The following is a 21,695-nucleotide window of genomic DNA, read 5'->3' on the forward strand; positions in this document are numbered from 1 at the left end:
GTCATTGGCAAACTTGCTGAGGGCACACTCAATCCCACTGTACATGTCACTGACAAAGATGCTGAACAAGACCAATTCCAACACTGATCCTTGAGGGACACCACTCGTTACTGGTTTCCAGCTGGAACATGCTTGAATACTGCTGTCATCAGTGTTCCCTCAGCACCAAGGAATTATCCAGAATTTATCCATGGAGCTGCCATATTAGACATTCAGAAGTAGAAGGGCACTAAACTTATTTGCCAGAGACATTTTGTATTTGTACAGGCCTGATCAGTTCCTTAATTAGTTGCTGAATTTTAAGTCAGTCAAAAACCCCCACAGTCTACCTTTCTCCCAAAATAACACTGATTCTGGAAGCCATGAATAGGAGCATCATTATCCCTCCACAGTGCCTTATTGTTCAGATATTGGAGATCCCTAGTAAACAGTCTTGTTTCTGAACACAGAATAACTCATCTAAGTCCTTTAGAAGATGTTTCAGTTGTTTTTCTCATTTTGTTCTAATTTTTCACATTGAATAAGATATTTGCCCTTGAGTTTGGACTTCTCAGCAGCAGCAAAGCTAGTTTTGTGGCCTCTGGACTCACATTATCTCATCTGTCATATGTACGTATGGCTTTTTCTCTGTGACAAGGGCTAACCAAATCTTACATCACAAAAAATGCAGTTCTTAGGATAGGAAGGTTTGAAGACTAGTGTTCTTGAGCCCCGGGCCCATCTCACCTGTGCTGTTGGAGGATGGTGCTCACAGGCATCTGACAGGCCAGTAGCAAAACACCCCTTCAGCTCATCTGGAAAACAGCAGCAGCAGACACTGCCAGTGGTCATGAGGCAGAAGTGCTGGCACTCTCTATAAGAAGGGATCTCCTTCTGTTTCTCCAGTGGTGTTGGAAACCTCCCATACTGCCACCACACAACTGCCTTGTCACTTTTCATGCTGTTTGGCATGCTCAGCAGCCAGGAGTGAGCTCTTAGTATCTTAGCCCTGCTCTTCCGAGGCTTAAAAAAACACTGAGCACATGCAAAATTCGATTTTGCACACCTATAACTCAAAGGCATTAAACCTTTTCCCCTACCAGTATTTCAAGGACAAGAACAGTAATCCTAGAGGCAGCATATCCTTATAAAGCTTAAGATACAATAGAGTGTGCAAAGGTATGTGTGTATATATATGTATATACCCAACTGTGTACTGTTTCCACACTAGTTCTGTGTGGATATGGGGTAAGCCTATATGTATGTCCTGGTTTCAGCTGCGTCTTATCTCAGCCCATGGGGTTTACATGCTTTCAATTCTTCTCCCCATCTCACCTGAGGGAAGGAAGGAGGGCATGAGCAAGTTGCTGCATTGTGCTTAGCTGCTGACTGGATCTAAACCATAACATGTAGCATTTAGATTTCACTAAGAATAAAATTTGAGGATCTTATGATCATTCTAGCATTCCTGTTATTTAATAATAAATAGTATATTAGGGGATCATTAGCATATATTAATGGAAAAATACACAACCCCAGACTGTCCTGGTTCCCTATCAGTGAGCGGTGAACAGTCCTTAATTGCATAAACCAAAATCTGGAGGAAATTAATAAATAAATAAATAAATAAATAAACACCAAACCAGAACCCTGATTAGAAAAGTCTCCATGAAAAACTATGCACACATCAATCCCCTCAGGCTAAAATGATGCAGTTGTACTGTACTTTACAACGTAGTTGAGCTGCTGTCAGGCTTACCTCGCATGACTCATGGTGAATCATGGACAAAATTGTGTATTAGAGAAAGAAATGCCACCCACACAGAACAGTGTCTTGAGTCATTCCCACCCTACTGCTTCCCGCTCCAAGGGAAAACACATTTGTTCACATTTGGCATTGCAGCTATTCTGTTAACACAGTCAGTTAGGTTATTTCTGTATGTTTCTAGTGGGGAGGCTTTTCAGTTTGTTAATACTGTGATATAATTACAGCCAGGACATCAGATCAAATTAATTCCCAGCCATCTCAGAGCGATTCCCCGTCTGTAGCATGGAGGAGGGGAGAGGTTAGTATTGCTTGATAGATTTAATTCAAAAATAATTATAACAAGATAAAATTACAGCATCATTATCAACAAGAAAGCAATAGCAAACAGGAAATCAGCATTCATGAGCTAAACCAGAAATCAGGTACCGAAAGAGCATTGTCCTTAAAATCATCTACAACTCACCAACTCCAGTGAGATCTAAGGGGTATCTCAGAATTAGTAAAGTTATTAAATTGTGAAGGATTTAAGCTCTGTGAAATAATCCCTTTGACTAAAGCACAGCAGTGCTCATTTGTTAAAGCTGCCAGCATTCACTTTAACTCTGCTGCAAAATTCGTGAGCACCAGAGGACAGCAGAGACAAAGCCTTGGGAAAAGCTATGGAAAACCGTAGCACCAGATGGCAGCTTTCCCTAAAACAGCATCAGGAGGTAGAGTGAAGCAAACATAAAAAAAAAATAATACCTTTTTGGGCTATAATTTCCCCAAAGCATTTAGATCATATTCCACTTTTTTTTCCTAAAATAGACAATCCATGCTATAGATCAGGGGTTGGTTTTGTAGACTTCAGGAAGTGATACCTGGAGTGCTGCTATGGTTGTGTAATCTCTGCTACTACAGGCATATTCAGTAAGTCTCATGTTCTTGCAGACTATCTGCTTACCTAGTAAGAACCTTTTTCTTATGCTTAATGCCAGACTTCATCTTCTTTGGATATTACAAAATTCTTGATGGAATTTAAGGGGTTTTATATGCTCTGTGAGAACCATCAGGAGGTATTATATTTCATTTTTAAATATGCATTTTTATCTAAATTTTAAAAAGTTAACATAGAAATCTTCAGGCATAAACAGGTAAAGGAAATACGTAACTTCATCAAAGCAGACTACGGTTTTAAGAGGATCTCAGTACAGTGTACTTGTGTCCTGAATATTTATTTTATTTTATTAAAAATGTGTAGGGCAACATCTGTGTGAAGTCAGATTCAAGAATATAAGGGATCACATGGAAAGTACTAATATCAGAGGAAAAACTAACTGCATAAATGAAACAAGTGAGAAATATTAGGCAAAAGCCATCTAGGGCCATACATAGTCCTCGTGTTACATTATCTACATTGACTGAAAGAAAAAAAATCTATAATTCATCAGTTTATCATTACAAATTACTGTTTTAGTGGTCCACAAGCCTATATGAATAGCTCCACATGAGGTCTACAAAAAAAAAAGAAAAGGAAAGACTATAATTCTTACTTTGAAAGATATGAGAAGCCCATCTCCTGTTCTGCAGGACACCAGAACCAGAACAAGTAGCTCACCTGAAGCTGGTTAGTTAAGTATGTGCTGAACAGCCTCTTGAATCAGAAAGCACAGAGATAGATAAAAGACCTCCTCATTGAAAGACAATATGCTTGGCATCCCATTATTCTCTTTACAGGCTTAGTTTTCCACATTTTTAAGTTGCAGATGAGAACATTATCTTCAGGGGTGGTGAAAGTTTGCTTCAGTTAACATAAAAATATGAAAGTGCTTTGATCTACCTGTAGAAAAACATTATAGAAGCAAGTAAAAGTATTATTGTGCAATCACTGCACACTTAGGACAGTTGCATATCAACTCTTGTAATTGCTTTCATGTGCAAAAGTGTTGCAATCTACAGATGCTGCACAAACTAAGCAGTAGGAACTTGCTCAGGGTACAGTGATCTAAAATCTACTCTTAGTCTACTATTTACAAAAAAAATGCTTTCAGAAAGAACATTTAATAGATCATGATGTACTCTAAATAAAAAGGAACAGCTTTTCAGCATTAACTTCAGTGAGTATATAGTTTAGCCATATGTTCCACCTCTCTGCAGCTGACCATAAAGTTAAGAGTAAACAAAACATCACCATCTTTTGCCTGTTTGGTTTGCATTTATAGCTGAGGACTTCTTAAGTACGTGTTTCTGAAGCTCAGCATAGCTCTCTAGTGGGTCTGAATCACGACAGTAAGATCAAACCTCAAAGTCAGTGCATGAGCAGTCTGGAACTTCACTATGGAAATAGCTACTGTTGTGTAAAAGGATTTTTCAATCCAAGACAGTGTTGCAGTGAACTCTACTGGTTGCTTCTCTACATTCATGTCAAGTTCCCTGTGGTATCATCACCTGTAACAGCTCCAGTGATCAACATAGAAAGTCACTGGCTTCATTGTTTCCAATCCAGCAATTGCCAACTCATTTTTCCCACTGTTGTTCTCTCTCAGTCTCAGCCTTACGAACTTCTCTTTGCTTAAAACCAAAACTTACCTGTTTTCTGTCTGCATCTGTTTACTGTATAGAAGTACGCCACAAAAAGCTGTTGTCAGGTAAAATTTTTGCTGTCCATACAGCAAAAAGAATCAATGTTCTCCATATCTCATTTTCTGTTCATCAGTCAAGGATTGCACTCAGGTGCTGACAGATGATGCCAAGGCATTGCTATTTCGATTTGCAAACTATTAAAACAGAAGCTTCCCTGCAATTAAAGGTAATTTGAGAACAAAGCATTTTACACCTGGCTATGGTCACCTAGTTTTGTCTAAAGATCAAGAAATCATAGAAGTTTTGAATAGTTTCATTTTAAAATTAAATTCAAAAAAGAAAGGTAGCTATGTAAAAACTTGTTTTTTCACAAAGAAAAATACGAAAATGTTCTGTCTTGTAGGCAATGCTGGGACGAGGGAATGGAGAGTCCTCAAGAAAGAAAGAGGAAGAAGAAGTTCAGAGCAGGCACAGACTGATCCCTGTTGGAAGAAAGATTTATGAGTTCTACAATGCTCCCATTGTTAAATTTTGGTTTTACACAGTAAGAAATCTTCCCTGTTGTATTACTGCTCTTTGGACAAGTATGGAAAGTGGATTAAGGTCATCTTGTGTGTTTCATTGAAAGCCTGCATCTATGTGCATTGGAGGGCTTACCCGTAAATAGTGTAATAAAAACCTCTTGTGAAGGCCAGCTAGCACTTGCAAATCTGCCTAATGGTTAAAATTTGAATGGTTTTGTATGTTTTTCTTCAAACACAACAATAAGACTGTTTGCTGCTCCCAAAAAAAATCCCTATAAGAGAATTCCCAATGGGAGAGAGCTCCCAGTAGTAAGTCCAGTGGAAGGCTGGTCTGAATCAGGACATCAAACTGTATAGTAATTGATGGAAAAAAGAAGCAGATAGAGCATGTCTGTCTTCTTGGAACATATTTTTTCTTTGTTCTGTTTTGACTAGTCCACAGAGTGTCTCTCAGAGAGTGTTTGTGTAAATACTGACAAGATAACAGAGACATGAATAGCAGTTATTGTACATTTTCCTGGGACAAATTATTTCAAATCAGTATAATCTCCTTGTATTATAAAGAAACATATCTTGCAGATGGAGCAGGGGAAAAAAAAATCATATATTCTTACTAAAGTAAGAGTGGCAAAAACTTTACAGGGTATTCTCATAAATAAATTAATAACTGCTTTATTAAAGTTGCTATGTGGATACAAAGTGTTTTGGCAATTGGTCCTTCACTATCAAGCTGGAAGCAAGGATTGGAAAGAATTCCATTACTGTTTCTCTTACATCAGGTGCTTTCTGATATTTTCATTCAAAACTGGGCAGATGGAGTAGAGATTAGTTATTAAATTGCACTAGAATTTAGAAGGATGATATCAAAAAGTAAAAGGAACACTGAAAGTAGTCCTTTCAGTCTCCTTGGCTGGAATATTCAATCCCAGTTCAGCTCCTGCATCATGTGACAGGTATGGTTTGAAGGACACAAAAAAGAACAAAAAAAAATGTTTCAGGAGATCTGTAAAATATGACTTAAGGGGAAGGATTTAGGGAAGTAAGGTTGTTTTCTCAGGAAAAAACATGTCTGCAGAAGGCATGTAATAGTTTTCAAATAGGAGTAAGTAGCTGCAGAGAGGAGCAAAATAGCATAATCTCCAAATCATTGCTAAACAGAACAAGAAGTAATGATTTAAATTGCAGCCAGGCAGTTCTAGGTAAGATGTTAGGAAACAGCTTCTAACTCCTCTGACAGGTACAATTACTAGTGATTTCTAAATCTGTCTTATAAAAACCTGTGTTCACTATGGTACACTGTAATTGATCCCATCTCAGCACCATGGAACTGGCCAGAAGATTTCAGGTGGTCACTCACAGTTATGTTTTCCAGCATTCTGCTGAATGCACAGCAAATCACAAAGAACACATCTTTCTTATAAGAAAAATTGGTTTGCTGAGATCAAGGCAATATGTCTACAGAGAGCAGGAAAAACTCACATCAACAGAGACTAAACTGTCACGGGCAGTTTATACCAGCAGATAGCTCCAGTTTGGCAACTTAGACTAACTGCTTGCTGAACTGTATGTCCATTGAACATTAATCAGGCTGATGAGTCTAGAAATTGCTCATCAGCAGCCTAGTCTCATTATCAATTGCAATATGTATTATACAGAACCAGAAAAGTCTTCACACTGTAAACAGAAAGAAGCATCCTGGCTCTCCCTGTTAGTTCAATTCTGAAATGGGAGAAAAAGATCAATATTACATTTCCATTTAGACCTGTTCCTACAGTTTTGTGTCCTGAGGCAGGTCTCAGTCAAGGTCACTTATTGAAGGTGGATCTTGGCTGTACTGAAGAGCAAATTAACTTAGATTCTGGCTGCAGTGCCTGACCAGTTGGTTATATTGAGAAACTCGTGGAGATCAAAAGCAAAGACATTCAAATGAGGGTTAAAATTGCACAGCCTGTCACACTTTTTACGAGCACACAGGCAGAAGTACTAATCATAGGTTTCAAAAGAAATCCTACAAATTTTACATTCAAAAAAGCAACCATACTTATGGCTACTGTATGTCATGTAAAATAATTCGATTATTCCATATCTACCTATCTGCTATTACTCTAACTATATCCATCTTCATTCTTAAAATGCACAAGAGTGGGTTAAATGTGGGGATCTTTGAGTAAGTAACATTTTGACTCAGCAGATGAGCTGAAATAAACAGCTTTTTTTAAAGTAATAAAATTAGCCTTTCTGTCTGGACATGCAGTAGTTTCAAAACATAACTACTCTGGTCTGGTTTCTGACTGTTACATTGAAAACAACTTTCAGTGAGTCTTGAGTACCAGCATGGGCAGCTGTATTGAGGTTTGACCACAATGTTGATCAGGACATCCTCCTGGAAGACAGGAGCAAATTGCAGTTCCACAGAGAGAGAAGGAAGGTGTCACTTACTATCTGAAAGGCTTGTTCCTTGGGTCCTTGGGTTAAGGTGGCACAGTTTCACCATCATTTTATTTTTAAATCAAGATCCTTTTTTTCTTTTCTTTTTTTCCCCAAGCAAAATTTTACAGCAACTTTCTGTAAATTTGAATTGCAAATGAGCAAACACACAAACAAAAAGTAACAAAAAACCTTTAGTTATTTGATGGGTCTTGTGATTTCTGACGCCTTTGTAATGTTAATGACACTATTCCTTTACCATACTAATTGCAAATGCTCACCAAAGACTGCTGAGTCAGACCAAATTGGTATGCTTTGCTGTTAATTAATAATCAAGAAGATTTAAGAGGAAGTGTGTTAGTGGCATGTCACCTGGCTCTTTGCACTACTATAGTAGAAGGCATTATTTCAGCTAGGGAGGTGTGTGTCCAGTTCTGCCTTCCCAGACAAAATTTCTGCTGACTCAGCTGGCACCCTAGATCCTAAATCAATATTGCTCTCCATTTCTTAGGAGTGTTAAGGGAAGACCAGACTCTAGACATGATCATTGCAATCCACCATCATGCACAGAGACCAATTAGATCATTTCCTCCTCTGTTTTATGTAGACAAGAAGTGTTTCAGCTGACTGTCTTCTCTGTACTGATAGTTATGGCCAATGTAGAGAAATCTCCCAAGTGTCCTTCAAACCAGCAACTGGAAGAGAAACCAGAACCCTGTGGCTTTTACACAGAGCAGAAGTGATGTTCACTAACAAATACAGATGGACTATAAATCCTGTTCTGTGAAGCACTGAGCACTGAAATAACCGTACCCAAAAGTATCCAGCCCCTCTGTGGTTGCTTTGTCTTGAGTCTGACACCAAGTACACAATAGTTGTGAGTAACATGAGCTTGAGGAAGAAAACCCATAATGAACTATAAAATGAAATATAGTTTGGAATAAGCTTTTTTTCCTAATATGTTCATGCACAGTATTGTATCATATTTTCTCTGACTTAAGTTTGGCTAAGATGCATTTTTTTTGTAGAGCTGCTGTTTCAAAGGCAGAGTAGACAGGCAGTTAGATTCTGGCCACCACAGATCTCAGCAACAGCCATTCACACTTGCTAAAGTACATGCTCCAGTGTGGCACTTAGGTTTCTCTAAGTTTTATGAACTTGATGATGCAATTTGCCCGTCTTGTCATCTTTTGGCTGACCAGTGCATCACATTCAGCATGTAGAAAGAAAGGAAAAAAGCTAAAAACAGAACCTACACTTTCCACTGTATGAAAAGTTAGGTCAGAAGGAAGGCATATTAAAGATGGGAAGGCAAAACAGTTACACATAAAAACTTAGAAAAAAATATAACACAAATGAATGTATAGCTATGCCTGGCTACTTGCTGCAGAAGTGTGAGTAGGAGTGGCAACATTTTGGGTTGGAAATGTGGTATAGGTTAGGTCAGCGTCACACTGGGTAGAAAGACCTCTAGCAACACCCAGGACTTTCTGAGCCACAGGCAAGGATTGTGCAAAAAGGGTTTGGGAAAGTCAGAGTCAACCTAGAACAGGGAGAAAAACACAGAGGAGTAGTGCTGGAGGAGTAAAGGCTTTATAAGCAGATGAGGGAGAAATCTTCAGGTAGGTAACAGTCTTGCAGTTGACATAGTGGTATCAGACTTCCCATCACTATGGGATGGTCCAGGATGACTACATTAATAAAATTTTATTGTGGAGGCAGATGTAGCTTGAGGAGAGGACATCTGTGCATGTATGTTGCAGAATACACACTGTATGTGATTTAATGTGAGCATTTTCAGGCAACTCAGAACACTGATTGTTCTTTTGTCTGTTTTACTCTGGTTACAGCAGAATTAGGAATATCAAACCATACCCAAGAAACTGGGTCAGTTATATAAATATAGTGAGTATTGATATTCATTTTGTTTCTTTACAGCTGGCATATATAGGCTACTTGATGCTTTTCAATTACATAGTGTTAGTGAAGATGGACCGCTGGCCATCTACACAGGAATGGATTGTCATCTCATACATTTTCACTCTGGGAATAGAGAAGATGAGAGAGGTAAAGTCACCCCAACCAAAAAAGACAGAATGAAAAAGAAATAGCTTTGCTTTTTTTTTTTTTTCTTTGTTTTCGGGGTGGGTGGGGGGACTGTTGTTTTTTGAATATTTGTTTTTATTATTTTTCTCAGGATAATCTTTGATGAACAGGTTTATCACAGAATTGTCTTTTTTTTCAGAAAAGCAGATATATCATTAAAAACACAGCACTAAAAAAATCTATCTTCCTTCATTTCAAAATCAAGTGTCTCTTTCTTTTTCTCCTATGGAATTTCTCTTTTCAAATTGCTGTGTGATGCACATTTAATAGCATTCACAAGTATGAGGCAGCTTTCTGATATATCTCAAAACATAGCTATATTCCTTGACATGTGGCCCAGAAACTGAAGTTTGCTTCAGGGAGAGGACAAGGAAATATGCTGTAACAGAATGGACAGAGATTTGGGGATAGCAGGAAAAACCTGTGTTCAGATTCTCAACCCAAACAGAGTTCATTCAAAATTTACAGCTGTTCTGTATGTCCAAGTGTGTCATGCAAAGGATGTAAGTAAAAGCAGCCATAGCTGGAGGAAGATTCAGATCCACACTGACTATTGCAGCACGTTTCTAAGAGAATTTCTGTCTTCTATTCTTCAAAAATTTTGCTAATTATATCAAGCAACAGCATCATCTCCCTAAAGATGCTGACGCACACACATAGAGCAGAGACAGCATTTAAGGTGGCACTCGGTCAGAGGGCAGAGGGAATTGTTCTGCCATCCACCACCCCTCATGGTCTCTCCCACTTGCAGATACCACTGTGCCCTTTTCACTTGGCCAAATGCACATTTATTCCACAATGACACCAGAGGCCAAATTCAGCCCTGATGTGAGTGGGTGCAAGTCCTGTTGACCTCAGCTAAAACAGCATATTTGTACCCCTGGGCTGAATTTGTTTCCATCTGCATTTGTATTTTCTGCAGCAAATGCTTTTGAGGGCTAGACTAAAAATGGTCTTGCAACAACCACTTAGATTTCAAAGGCAGATTTCAAACACTGTATGGTAAACTCTACACTATAAAAAACAGAGAAGAAAAAGAGGAAAAGTCACTGCTTGTGTGGCCTATAATGAGAGTATTTCACTAACCTAAAGAAAACCAGTGGCAATAGCCACACAAGGACTCTGCAGCACTGATAGAAATAAAGCACCGGGGCTCAGTAGATGGGAGGCTGCTGGCAGGAATCGTATGTGCCATTTTTGTCTAATCATTCACCCCAAATTGTCCTTTCCACAAAAGTTTATCAAGAACATTTGTCGTAATGGATTTCTAAGCAGATGTGGGAGATTGTTCACAGAAGACAAGCTTAAAATTCACTCTGAAAATGAATTATAAGAAAATTATAAGAATAACATTCATCTTTTTAAGGAACTGTATGAGTCTGCTCAAATGTTCTCAGGCTAAATTTAGAAAATTAAAACAAACAGCTTGTTAACTCACTAAAAGCTACGAATTATTCATAGAAATCACTTGAGGAATAGTTTCAACAGTAATTTAGGAAAACAATCAAGTCTCCCAAATGATCTTGCAAATAGAATGACGATAAATTATAAGATTAATTATTTTTGTGAATTATATTCTCAGCTGTGGAACTTAATTTTCAAAAATAGGTCCAAGTAGTAGCTAGTATCTTTCTGTTTAAGTGCTAAATCCAGATCTTAATGGTTATTCATTATTTCTTGACAGTTTGATACACATTTTAGAATATTTTTTCTTAAAATTACACCTTCTTCAAATGTTAATTTTCTGATGAAATATCTTTCTACATTTTTCCCTCTATACCAAGTCTCTAAGTAGGGTCAACAAATTTGAAAACCAGAAAGATATGCATATATTTCTTCTGATTTCATGGGTGTTTTCACCCTTTTTCTTTTAAGTAAATTGCACATAGATACGAGCTAAGATTGAAATGGAAGATTTCTCAAAAAACTCAGAGTGCATGAGGCATTTATACAATAGCAGTCTATCACATTTCCTTTGGCCTGTGTAGCATATATCTGTTTACTATAGATTTCTTCAAGCTTAAATTAAGACAGCTCAGCTCCTTTCCTCTCCATTCCCTCTGTCCTTCAGATATTGATGTCAGAGCCTGGGAAGCTGTTACAGAAAGTGAAAGTTTGGCTCCAGGAGTACTGGAATGTTACTGACCTTATAGCTATCCTCCTGTTCTCCGTTGGGATGGTGCTCCGTCTGCAAGATCTGCCACTGCGGAGCGATGGACGAGTGATATACTGTGTTAACATCATTTACTGGTATATACGGTTATTAGACATCTTCGGAGTAAACAAGTATTTGGGACCGTATGTTATGATGATTGGGAAAATGGTAAGAGAAGTAGTGTACTCTTTTTGTGTTTTACCAGCATGTTCTTGACTCAATGCCTTTTGCAAATGGTATCGTTGCAGATTTATCTGTATTTTTCCTACACATCAGGATTTTCATGCAAGCTAGAACTCAGTGCCTTATTGAATCAAAACCTCATCACAGATTCCCAGAACTGAGGATTAGACTCCCTGTGTTCTGTCACATAATGTATTACTTGTCTTTCTCTGACATCTCACATCTCTTCAACAGCAAAGCCACCCATTTACAGCTTTGCACCTCATTTGAAGAAAATACAAAGGATGCTTATTCTCAGCTAGTTGTGAAGAAGGGAGGTTTGTTAAGGTTAAAAAGTGTTTGGTACCTTGAGACTCTCAAAGTGTGTTTAATAGGCATGGTATATTCAAATCTGTAATGGTTATGATTAAGGCTGTGACCTTTCTATAGTCTGCTCCACGTCAATATGTTCTTCCATCTTTCTTGTTCAGGTGTGTTCTTGTGAGATGAGGAATCCATTTGCATAGCTGCAGCCTCTGTTCTCTGGCCACATCATGTACATGTACATGTACATGACATGCCAGGTATATGAACAGTTTATGTAATAGTACATGCATATGTACATTAAATTCATGTAATAGTACATACATACAGGAAGAACCAAGAGAGATTGCTACCAGATGTATAACTTTTGACTTTTCGCCTTTTTCTTTTTATGTGTCAGTAGAAATGTTGCATTAAAGCAGCATTTTACCTGTATGAGTTAAAGAAAATGGCTGAGTTTTCAGATGCATGTCCATGATGTTTGAGTACTTGCACATGTAGCTAATATACATGCTCACGTTTTATATGCAGTTATCCAGCATTTGTTGTGTAATTTGTGGCTGTTTCATGCATTCCGGGGTTTGAAATTTATTTAAATATATATATATAAATAAAAAAACCTTGAAGCTGGTATTCAGTAAAAAAAGTAAACCAAATATTAACTTTCCTAAATATGTTTTAGGATTTACATGTGGACAATACTCAACAAGTCCATAATAGGACTTGTATCCAACCTTCTTCCTCGCCATAGTGGGAAAAGGGCACACGTATGAATGCATGAACTGTCACCTCTCCTTGGTGTTACATTAGTCACAAGCAGCTCAGTCACTCAGTGATTCTAAGCAGGTATAAAATCGAAATGTAAAATATATGTCCAGTTAGGCTTCCTACCTAAGAGGTGACAGAAAAACCATTGCCTAGTGGAAAAAAAGAAAAAGAAAAGAAAGAAAGATAGAGGAAAAACACAAAATAAAGTAGTTGTTGAATCATTATGTCAAGCAAACAGGATTTTGAAGTGTGCTACCTTCCTTTAGGGAAGCCAGTAGGGTGTTGATGCAAGGGATTTTGCAGGGCTCCAGAGTACAGAAGTGAAAATACTCAATTCTTGCTGGAATTTACTTTAAAAGGACAGCAGGACAAAAGAAAGAAACAAATACCAAAAAGAAAACTGCACTATCATCTGTTTCTTTCATGCCCCACTTAGACTACGTCCCTCCATCGGGGAATCTGGTTGTCACTAGGACTTACACAACACACAATGTATAAAACTCAAAAAAAGACCAACTACCCTCCTAATCTGTTGCATTTTTCACAGGTGCCATGCACAAAAAGTTCCAGAGTTGTGGTACTAGCAAAGGCAGTCTGAAAAACAGTTCAGTAATAAACAGATTGGCCATGAATAAAAAACTTTTAGTAGTCACTGTTTTGGATGGCTGAAAGGAGTCCAGCTTCACTAATAGTATTAACAGTTACTTTATTTTTCTCCTGGGGTCAACACAGAAAGACAGTAGTTGAAATCAGCAAAATAATATCATTTCCATTCCTTTGTCATCCTTTGTACAACAAATCAAGCCTCACTCCACCAGCCTCACCAGCCTCTATAGTCCCAGCACCCACACAGACAGTGTTGAATCTAGTTACCAGAGTACTCTGAAGGTGTGGGTTAAAGGAGGAAAGTTCTTTTATTTTGTGCCTTCCTCTTCGTTGATTTTCTTACTTCATCCACTCAGCAACTCTGACACATCCACTTTCCTCACACATGCAATGCCCAACTGGTTTGAATTACACAAATTTGCGTCTCACATCCGTTTTCTGGACCACTTACTCCCCTAAGTAATGGCCAGTCTATTTATATCATTCACAAACTTCCCTGGGAGTTGCACATGCTTGCTGCTGGCTACAGTGGGTTCCCTTGAGGATTTTTGTTTAATTCACATATCCATTTACTTCCTCGTGCTCTGTCTTTTTGTTTCATGGTCTTGTAAATACCATTCAGTACTGTGGAGAACATCAAGCTGGTTATATGTGTTACTACAAAATGTTACATGTGTTTCTACAGAGTAAGGCCATCACAGCTTTTGAGTTCCTGAGCACACCATGTTTAATGCCTGAACTTTTATGATGAGTTTCTACTCTAATTATGTTTTAGGCTCAGGAGGAAAAAGTTGATTCCATCTTTACAATGTTAAGGAACTTTCTGGTCACCTCCCTCTACATTGTATCCAACAAAGTAGCTGTAATAGGTTTTCCCTCTGGGATCATGAACAAACATGTAAGTGAAATTAAGCAAAGGATAGGAATGGGCTTGAGTGGTTTAAAAGCAATGGAATAAAGCAAAGGTAAGGTTAGGAGAAGGAAGCTGAATGGTGAAGGTTATTAGCTACTAGTATCACTAACAGGATATGTTCATTATAATGTGCTTTGCTGATCTCTGCACAGTGATAGAATTACAGGGATGAAAGGAAATCACTGTAGCACATCGAGAGTCGGAGGTATATCAGTTCCCTTACTGTGTGGGAATGTCTACATTTTCTTAGCTTATGTGCAATTAAAAAGAGGAAACAGAAATAACTTTATAAAACTGCACCAACAGTTTCTGTGTTTATCACTTTTTCTAAATAGTGACTAATGCAGACTAATGAGTTCCACAGAATGATTGAAATGGTCATTGCCTTGTTAAAAAAGCAACTGTAGTTTGACCCTACAGGCCAAAGAGCCCGATACAATGTCTATTCGAGTCAGTAGAAATTCACCTATCTCTTCACTAAATTTCAGTCAAGCTACTGAGGTTTTAGGATACCCAACCAAAGGGGGGAAAAGCTAATATGCAGCTTCAATAGAGCATAGCACTGAAAATTTCATTTCTTGCACCATGAGGTCAAACCTGTAATTCCTAATCAAAAACACTGGAAGGATTTAAGAAATTGTCTAAAATTGCCACCAAATACTCATTATGTTTATTTACTTGCATGACATTTTAAATTAGGTATTATATTGCATCATATTGCTTTATATATTTCTACCTGAAACAAGTTTTCATCAGAGAAGAAAGGAGAAATCAGGTTTTATCTCCAAATTCCTTGCCTAAAAGCAGTAAGAACTAAATGTGGTTGTCCATTTCAGGATGCTGTCTGAGGTAAAATGAACTGGAATGCCTTTTCCAGCAGGTTTTCTTGAAAGATTAATACTCTGAGTAACAGAGGAATGTTAGTGATTTACTTGTCGTTTTTTTTTTCTTTAAGGCATCTATTTTCCTCTCCCATGTCCCAGATTCGGGGTGGTTTTGTTGTTGTTTTTTTGTTGTTTGTTTGTTTGGGGGGGGTTGTTTTGGTTTGGCTTGTTTTTTGCTTTAATGTTTTTCCCAGCTTTTTTTTCACTTGTTCCCAGTTCCTTTCTAGCTCCTTCAATACCTCCTGCCAGAGCCCTGCCCTATAGATGTCTTTCTCCCACAGCCTCTCTCTCAGTAGATAAGTGAATATCCTTTTTTGTATGCTGCTATGCTCTTTTCTCTCTTAGATACTTTCCCAGTGTTACTTTGACCTCACATCTCTCTCCTTGTGCCTTAAAACTAAAGAACCCTCTTCTACTGGCTTGTCATGAGCAACCTTACTCCTGAGCTGCTTCAGGTTCCCAGTGGAGTTACAAAGCCACCAGTTGAAGTGCAGATTGCTTGCACACCTGCCTAGCAGGGAAGGTAGAATGCAGCTGAGACAGAAAATGCAGAGACTGAAACTTACTAGAACTTTGAGGTTTAGAGGAGTTTTGGGTTGAGTTTTGGCCAGAAACAAAAGTTACATCCAAAGCTGTAAAAAACTCTGTCATAACAAGCCTTGTAACTGAAGACCTGTAAGTCTTTAACTAAAGATTTTGGAGGGATCTTTACTGTGGGGTGATGAGGCACTGGCACAGGTTTCCTGGAGAAGTTTTGCATGTCTCACCACTGTCAGTGTTCAAGGCCAGGTTGGACGGGGCTTTGAGCAACCTGGTCTAGTGGGAGGTGTCCCTGACCATGGCAGAGGAGTTGGAACTGAATGATCTTTAAGGTCTCTTCCAACCCAAGCCATTCTAAGATTCTACAGTTCTATGATCTTACCAGGGACCTAACAGGACTCTCATTATTTTTACCATCATTTGGGGTTATAAAGCATCTCTGCTGTACCTGCATGATGTCCATTGCTCTGCTCTCTGGGAGGTCTTTTCTAGCACAGCTCATCTTCTAATTTTCAGCCTCTATTCACCACTTCCTAGTATTGTTGTCCTACTTTCTCCAGGAACACTTCGAATGGCTAGGCACTGTTTGCAAGCACTGGTTAAACTTGTGCATGTGCTAATGAGCCCTTCCAACAATGGAGAAGAATAGTTGAGTGTCTGTTAACTGCATTACTTTTTTTTTTTAAATATGGTCTTTGTCAGACTCCCCCACCAAGCTGGTTTCTAGTCCAGCCAGTATCACAGCTTTCCTTTCTCATTGTTACCACCATGGTGTCCCTTCTGCTGTAGTAACAGGCTGTTCTGACACCCATTTTTCCTTATGTTAGACGCAGCTCCCTTCCTTTGCTCCAAGACAATGGCTACCAGTAAATAAAATAATCCATGTGAGCCCTTTTGTTTTGATACAGTTTCCACTAGGTACCTATAAACAATACATCATCTTTTGAGCTGTGCCCAGGCCAAGCTGCTGATTCCAGTGAACCTACATTCTTGTTCAGGCAACTGGTGTGGCCAGATGGTATCTTGTATTTCCAAGCCTTTGCACAACATTTAAATTGTTTTTAAAAGCAACACTGGATAAAACCAAAGACACAATAATACTGCTTCACTTATTTGAAAGTAAAATTTGTTATGTTTAAAACTGAGAACGGCTTTTCAAATTTGTTTTTGAAAATTCTGTTTCTAAGATTCATAAACTTTTTTTTTCAGCATATAATAACAGGAATATGGACAAATAAGTTCTAATTCTTGTCCCTTCTCTCTTTCTCTCTTTCTTTCCTGTCATTCTATTCAGATGATAGACATGATGTACTTTGTCATCATCATGTTGGTGGTTCTGATGAGCTTTGGTGTTGCAAGACAGGCTATTCTCTTCCCTAATGAGGAGCCTTCCTGGAAGCTGGCGAAAAACATTTTTTACATGCCTTATTGGATGATCTATGGAGAAGTGTTTGCAGACCAGATAGACCGTAAGCAAGTTTATGATTCTCATACTCCAAAGTCAGGTATCCAACTTTGATCAGATGATGTCCTATTAGATCATGTGTGTGTGCTCAATAAATGGCTCAGGATAGAGGAACTCCTTCATCACAGGGAATGGTCCCAAAAATATTTTTTCAGCTAATATTGGGATGTCATTTTCCAAATGCGCCTCTGGTGTCACTTCACAGCTATTTACCCAGAAGTCTGTAATGCTAAATTATCTTGCAATATAAAGAATGTTTTAAATGGTTCCTTTTTATCAGTTGGATGACAGGGATATCTTCGCAGGGATACACCATGAGTTCTTTGGTGTACCTAGGACATGAAAAAAGTCACTTCTTTTTTTTTCTCATCCATTGGTTTGATTTTAGACCTAAATATTTTTATCTAACTTCGTACTGATCATTAAATCTAATAATACTGGATTAGACTTTCAGCTCCCGCACTTCATGAGTGTCTAATCCAATGTGTTTTCTCTGTTACCTACTCACTGCCACCAGCTTTACGCTAAACAACGTGATGCAATTCTTTAGGGACAGTAGACATTATTAGAATTTTGTTTTATTTATTTACTGGAAGGCATGACTGTGCTCACATCAGTACAAACAGAACAAAAGCTAGCATTTTATATACTGACTCTGAGGATTCAATTGGCTGGTGATCAGGAGAATGCCAGTTTTCTATTTAAATTAAACCTTCTGGTGCCACCCAGTGTATTACAGCAAAGGAGATGGGAGGTCATAAGAAATTATGTGGTAGATGCACAAACTAAAAATCACAAACAATGTATCTTTAGCAATTACTGACATACAACTGATGTTCATCATTCTCATTTAAATATGCATTAGCCTTGGCAGCATTTGGAAGTAAGCATCTTTTCCAGTGGCAGATGGCATCCATTAAAGCTCCGTTTAGGATATTCCTTTTCATCCTATGCACCACCTTAGGGAAGGGCAGTGTTTTCATAATTTATCTTCTTGTTCAATACTGACAAAGTTTGAATGAAAAAGGTGCTGATTTCTCCAAGCTGATTAAAGTAATAAATGTATCTATGTGACCAATAATTTCCCCAGCTTAACAGAGTTTCAGATGAGCTGACATATAAACATCCATGGCAGGTATTTCAGCAGTCCCATTTTCATTTCTGTACTCCTGGTTAGCACAGAATCATTACTGTGGATACAGGTGAAAACTCTTTTTTATGTTTACTTCACTTTGTTTTCAGAGGCAGCATGGCATGCAAGGAAGTAAAAAAATACCTAAACCCACAAAGCTTCTCACTGAGTTGATCTTTCTACCTGGTTCCCTCATTTTTATCCTTTTTCCTTTTCTTTTCTTTTAACAATTCATTGCATTCTAAAGGCATGATGGCTGGGGGTGTAAAACTTCATCTTGCTTCAAAAGTATTATGGAGTGATAAAGGTTCATCCTATTAAACTATGACTTCCTTCCACAAGGTGAATTCTGTCTGTCCCTCTACAAGTGGCCATTTATTGATATTGTACTAAGTATCTATCATAGTGCAACAAACATGGTAATTGGATGAATATAAAGGTTGTGGTTGGTTGTTTTTGTTTTTAAAAATTAAGTGCTGATTATAGTTTAGAATCCCAAAACCTGAGAAACTAAAGTGTCTTTGTATGAAGTGTGGGTTTTAAGTATGAAAAGAGGGTGGCAGGCTCCATGCCCTTGCATGAGGATTCAGGGATAGTCTTGGGTGTTATTCAGATGCCCAGCATTTAAACCTCACAAAAAAAGGTGCAGCATAATTACTTCTGAGTCTTAGGAAAAACAAAATTCCTGATTATTTCAACTCCAGCTGTAAATGTAGATACGTTATTGTTCTCTGTGTCAAGGAAACTAGGAGTTGCAGCAAAAGTGATGAGGCTGAAATGAAAAGCAGCACCTAGTTCCTTCTTCCTGAGAGACAGATGATGCAGGGAATTAGAATCTGCCACTCTTGCAGCACAAAATGTTTGCAATATGTCATGTCTGAGGCTTGGTTGTCTCAGAAATGTTACCTCTGGAATAAAGCGGGAGCATAAGCACACAGGTTGGTGATCCTATGACACAATCAGAATGACCTGATTGGCACCCAAAAGGTTTTATTAAGTATACTTGCATTTTTTCACAATTGGAAATACGTTTTCAAATATATTTTTGAAGTTGTTCTAAGCTAAATCAGCCACTGCATTCATGTTAGAGTACTACAGTGTTTGTACTTTCTCAAATAAGATAAACATGTTCTAAAATTGTTCCGTGCTGCATCTAAACTGTAGTTGAACTTTACAGCTTGGAGCACTATTTTTATTATTATTATTATTATTATTATATAAATTATATTAATAATAATAATCTTATTTTATTATTATTACTATTATTTTAGCAAACCAAAAGGGTTTCTTTGTGGGTTTCATTAATGTGTTTAATATTGCCACATTATCTGCAAGTTTGGGATTCAGCAAAAGTGCTGATCTTGGAAGGGCAATACATTTGAGCCACAATTTTGGAGAATATCCTGCTGTTGAGAAATGTACAAAAAAAGAGAAGTATGCACTCTAAAATTTCTAGTTTACTTTTTGTTTGTTTGTTTGTTTCCTTTTCTGTTGATTTGTGGAGCGTGCCATGAAGGCTGACCAAATACAATGTCTGGATTCATCTCATCAGCTGGCAACCTGTTCATCCAGTGGTTCTACTCTTGATTTTTGTTTCAACACACTGTACTGCTAAAACACTAGCTAAATTCCTTGCTCTGAAATAATGCTTTCATACACATTTACATTTTTAACCCATAATTTCTGTATTCATTTCAGTTTTTAAATACATATGTTAATTGGTATGTGCATTAGTGTCCTGTTGACGTGTGATCTTATCTTCAGCTCAAAAGTGGGGACAATTAACATTCACTTCTGGGATTATGAATACACTATTCAGTGGCCTCATTTATTATCAATGATGTAAATAAAGACTACATTCCTACAAATTCCTGACTATCAACAAGTTGTTGATACGGAAGGAAGGGGAAAGAAGGCAAAACTTTTAGAACTGTGTTCAAATTTTCAGAAAAATTTAACAAAAAAGAGCAAAACAATCTCAGAGTTGTTCCTCTCAGACTAACAATTCATCACAGGTGGAGCCACCACTTTCTAAAAATCTTGTCATAAAAAGCAGGGGGTTTGTAAAAAAGGATTCAGAACTAGAATGGTCAGCTGAAACAGTTCTTGGATGAAGTTTCTGAGAAGCAAGAATATCTGAGTATGCACTTTGCAGTGCCTAAATCAGTGCTGGGGGTTGGAACCACAGTAACACATGCAACAGCAGCTCCTACTTATGATGGAGACATCCTAGGTTCCTGGTGCTGTTTCAGTCCTAGCTACCCATGAAGTCCATAGCTCAGCACCACAGGGGGTTGGGGAATAGGAAATCAGAAAAGATAGACTTTACTATCACAATGCAACCATAATGGTCTTCCTCTAGATCTTTGAGCAGGAAGTGATCAGTATGTGGTCTATAGACAAAGGAGGCACAACAAAGATTTATTAGGTTGTATTGTTCCTCCAGCTATATCCAGCTATTCAGCTAATTCTTTGTAGCTGATCTGACAGTGACAGAGTATTACATCTACCATGTTGGATCCTCAGGAAGTTTTAGTAATTACCTGAAACGGCCTTTGGAAGCATGTAAAGATCAGAGATTAGTTAAGCTACCTCATAGAAAAGTGCAACCAGTCAAAATACCAGTCCATGTGAAACTTCATTAATGACTAAAGCCATGCTGGGCTATTGAGTTTTGAACTGGGCCTTGAAAATCTCGGGGATTCTTGGGATTCAAATAAAAGCTCAGACTGGAGAATTAAAAGGAGGCAGTAAGCTAATCAAGTTTATGAATTATTTAAAGGTTGGGAAATGAAACATTAAGTATATTTCAGGAAAGGAATAATAATAAGAGCTTGATAAATTGAAAAAATTAGACTGGCATCAATTATGTAGTTGAATGAAGATATATTATTATCCACTGTTAGTTGGGAGAGGAAGGGCGATCCAGGTCAGGGAACCGGTGGTGGTATATGCAGCTGTCTCACTTGTGGGTTCCCTTTGCTAATGCAGCTGAGCCTTGTGCTACCTGATGGGATCCATGGGACAGCAGCCAGCCACTTAGCTGCTTTAGTGAACACCTGTCCGGAAGGAAATCCACAAACACTATAAAATGTCTCCCTCAGTTCCCTCCACTTTCTTTGGCACTATTGCTGGCAATTTGCAAAAATAAAAATAATTACAACAGAGTTGTCACACGCAGAGAACTTTGTTTTCATCTTACCAAGTTATCTGTGCCTCCAGAATACTATGGATGCAGAAGTATATAAGAAATACTAAAGAGGAAAGAATTATTCAGGGAGTGAGTTTCCTTGGTAAAAAATGTAGATAGATGCCACTGAGAAATGGCAATCACCTCAAGGAAATCAGCAGTGGACCTCACATTTTCCTATATTAAGAAG

At 38.1% G+C, this 21,695-nt stretch overlaps 1 protein-coding gene across 1 annotated transcript in view; it reads left to right on the plus strand.

Annotated features, from left to right (window-relative positions):
• The window catches only part of TRPM3 (transient receptor potential cation channel subfamily M member 3), a 385,189-nt gene that overhangs the window by 344,842 nt on the left and 18,652 nt on the right, over nt 1-21,695 (plus strand). Inside the window, exons 18-21 of the mRNA XM_005154951.2 lie at nt 4,713-4,853; nt 9,199-9,327; nt 11,438-11,689; nt 17,013-17,187. Coding sequence (XP_005155008.1) covers nt 4,713-4,853; nt 9,199-9,327; nt 11,438-11,689; nt 17,013-17,187 — 697 coding nt within the window. The remainder of the gene's footprint in view (nt 1-4,712; nt 4,854-9,198; nt 9,328-11,437; nt 11,690-17,012; nt 17,188-21,695) is intronic.

This window comes from Melopsittacus undulatus, chromosome Z (assembly GCF_012275295.1).
Source record: "Melopsittacus undulatus isolate bMelUnd1 chromosome Z, bMelUnd1.mat.Z, whole genome shotgun sequence".
NCBI lineage: Eukaryota > Metazoa > Chordata > Aves > Psittaciformes > Psittaculidae > Melopsittacus > Melopsittacus undulatus.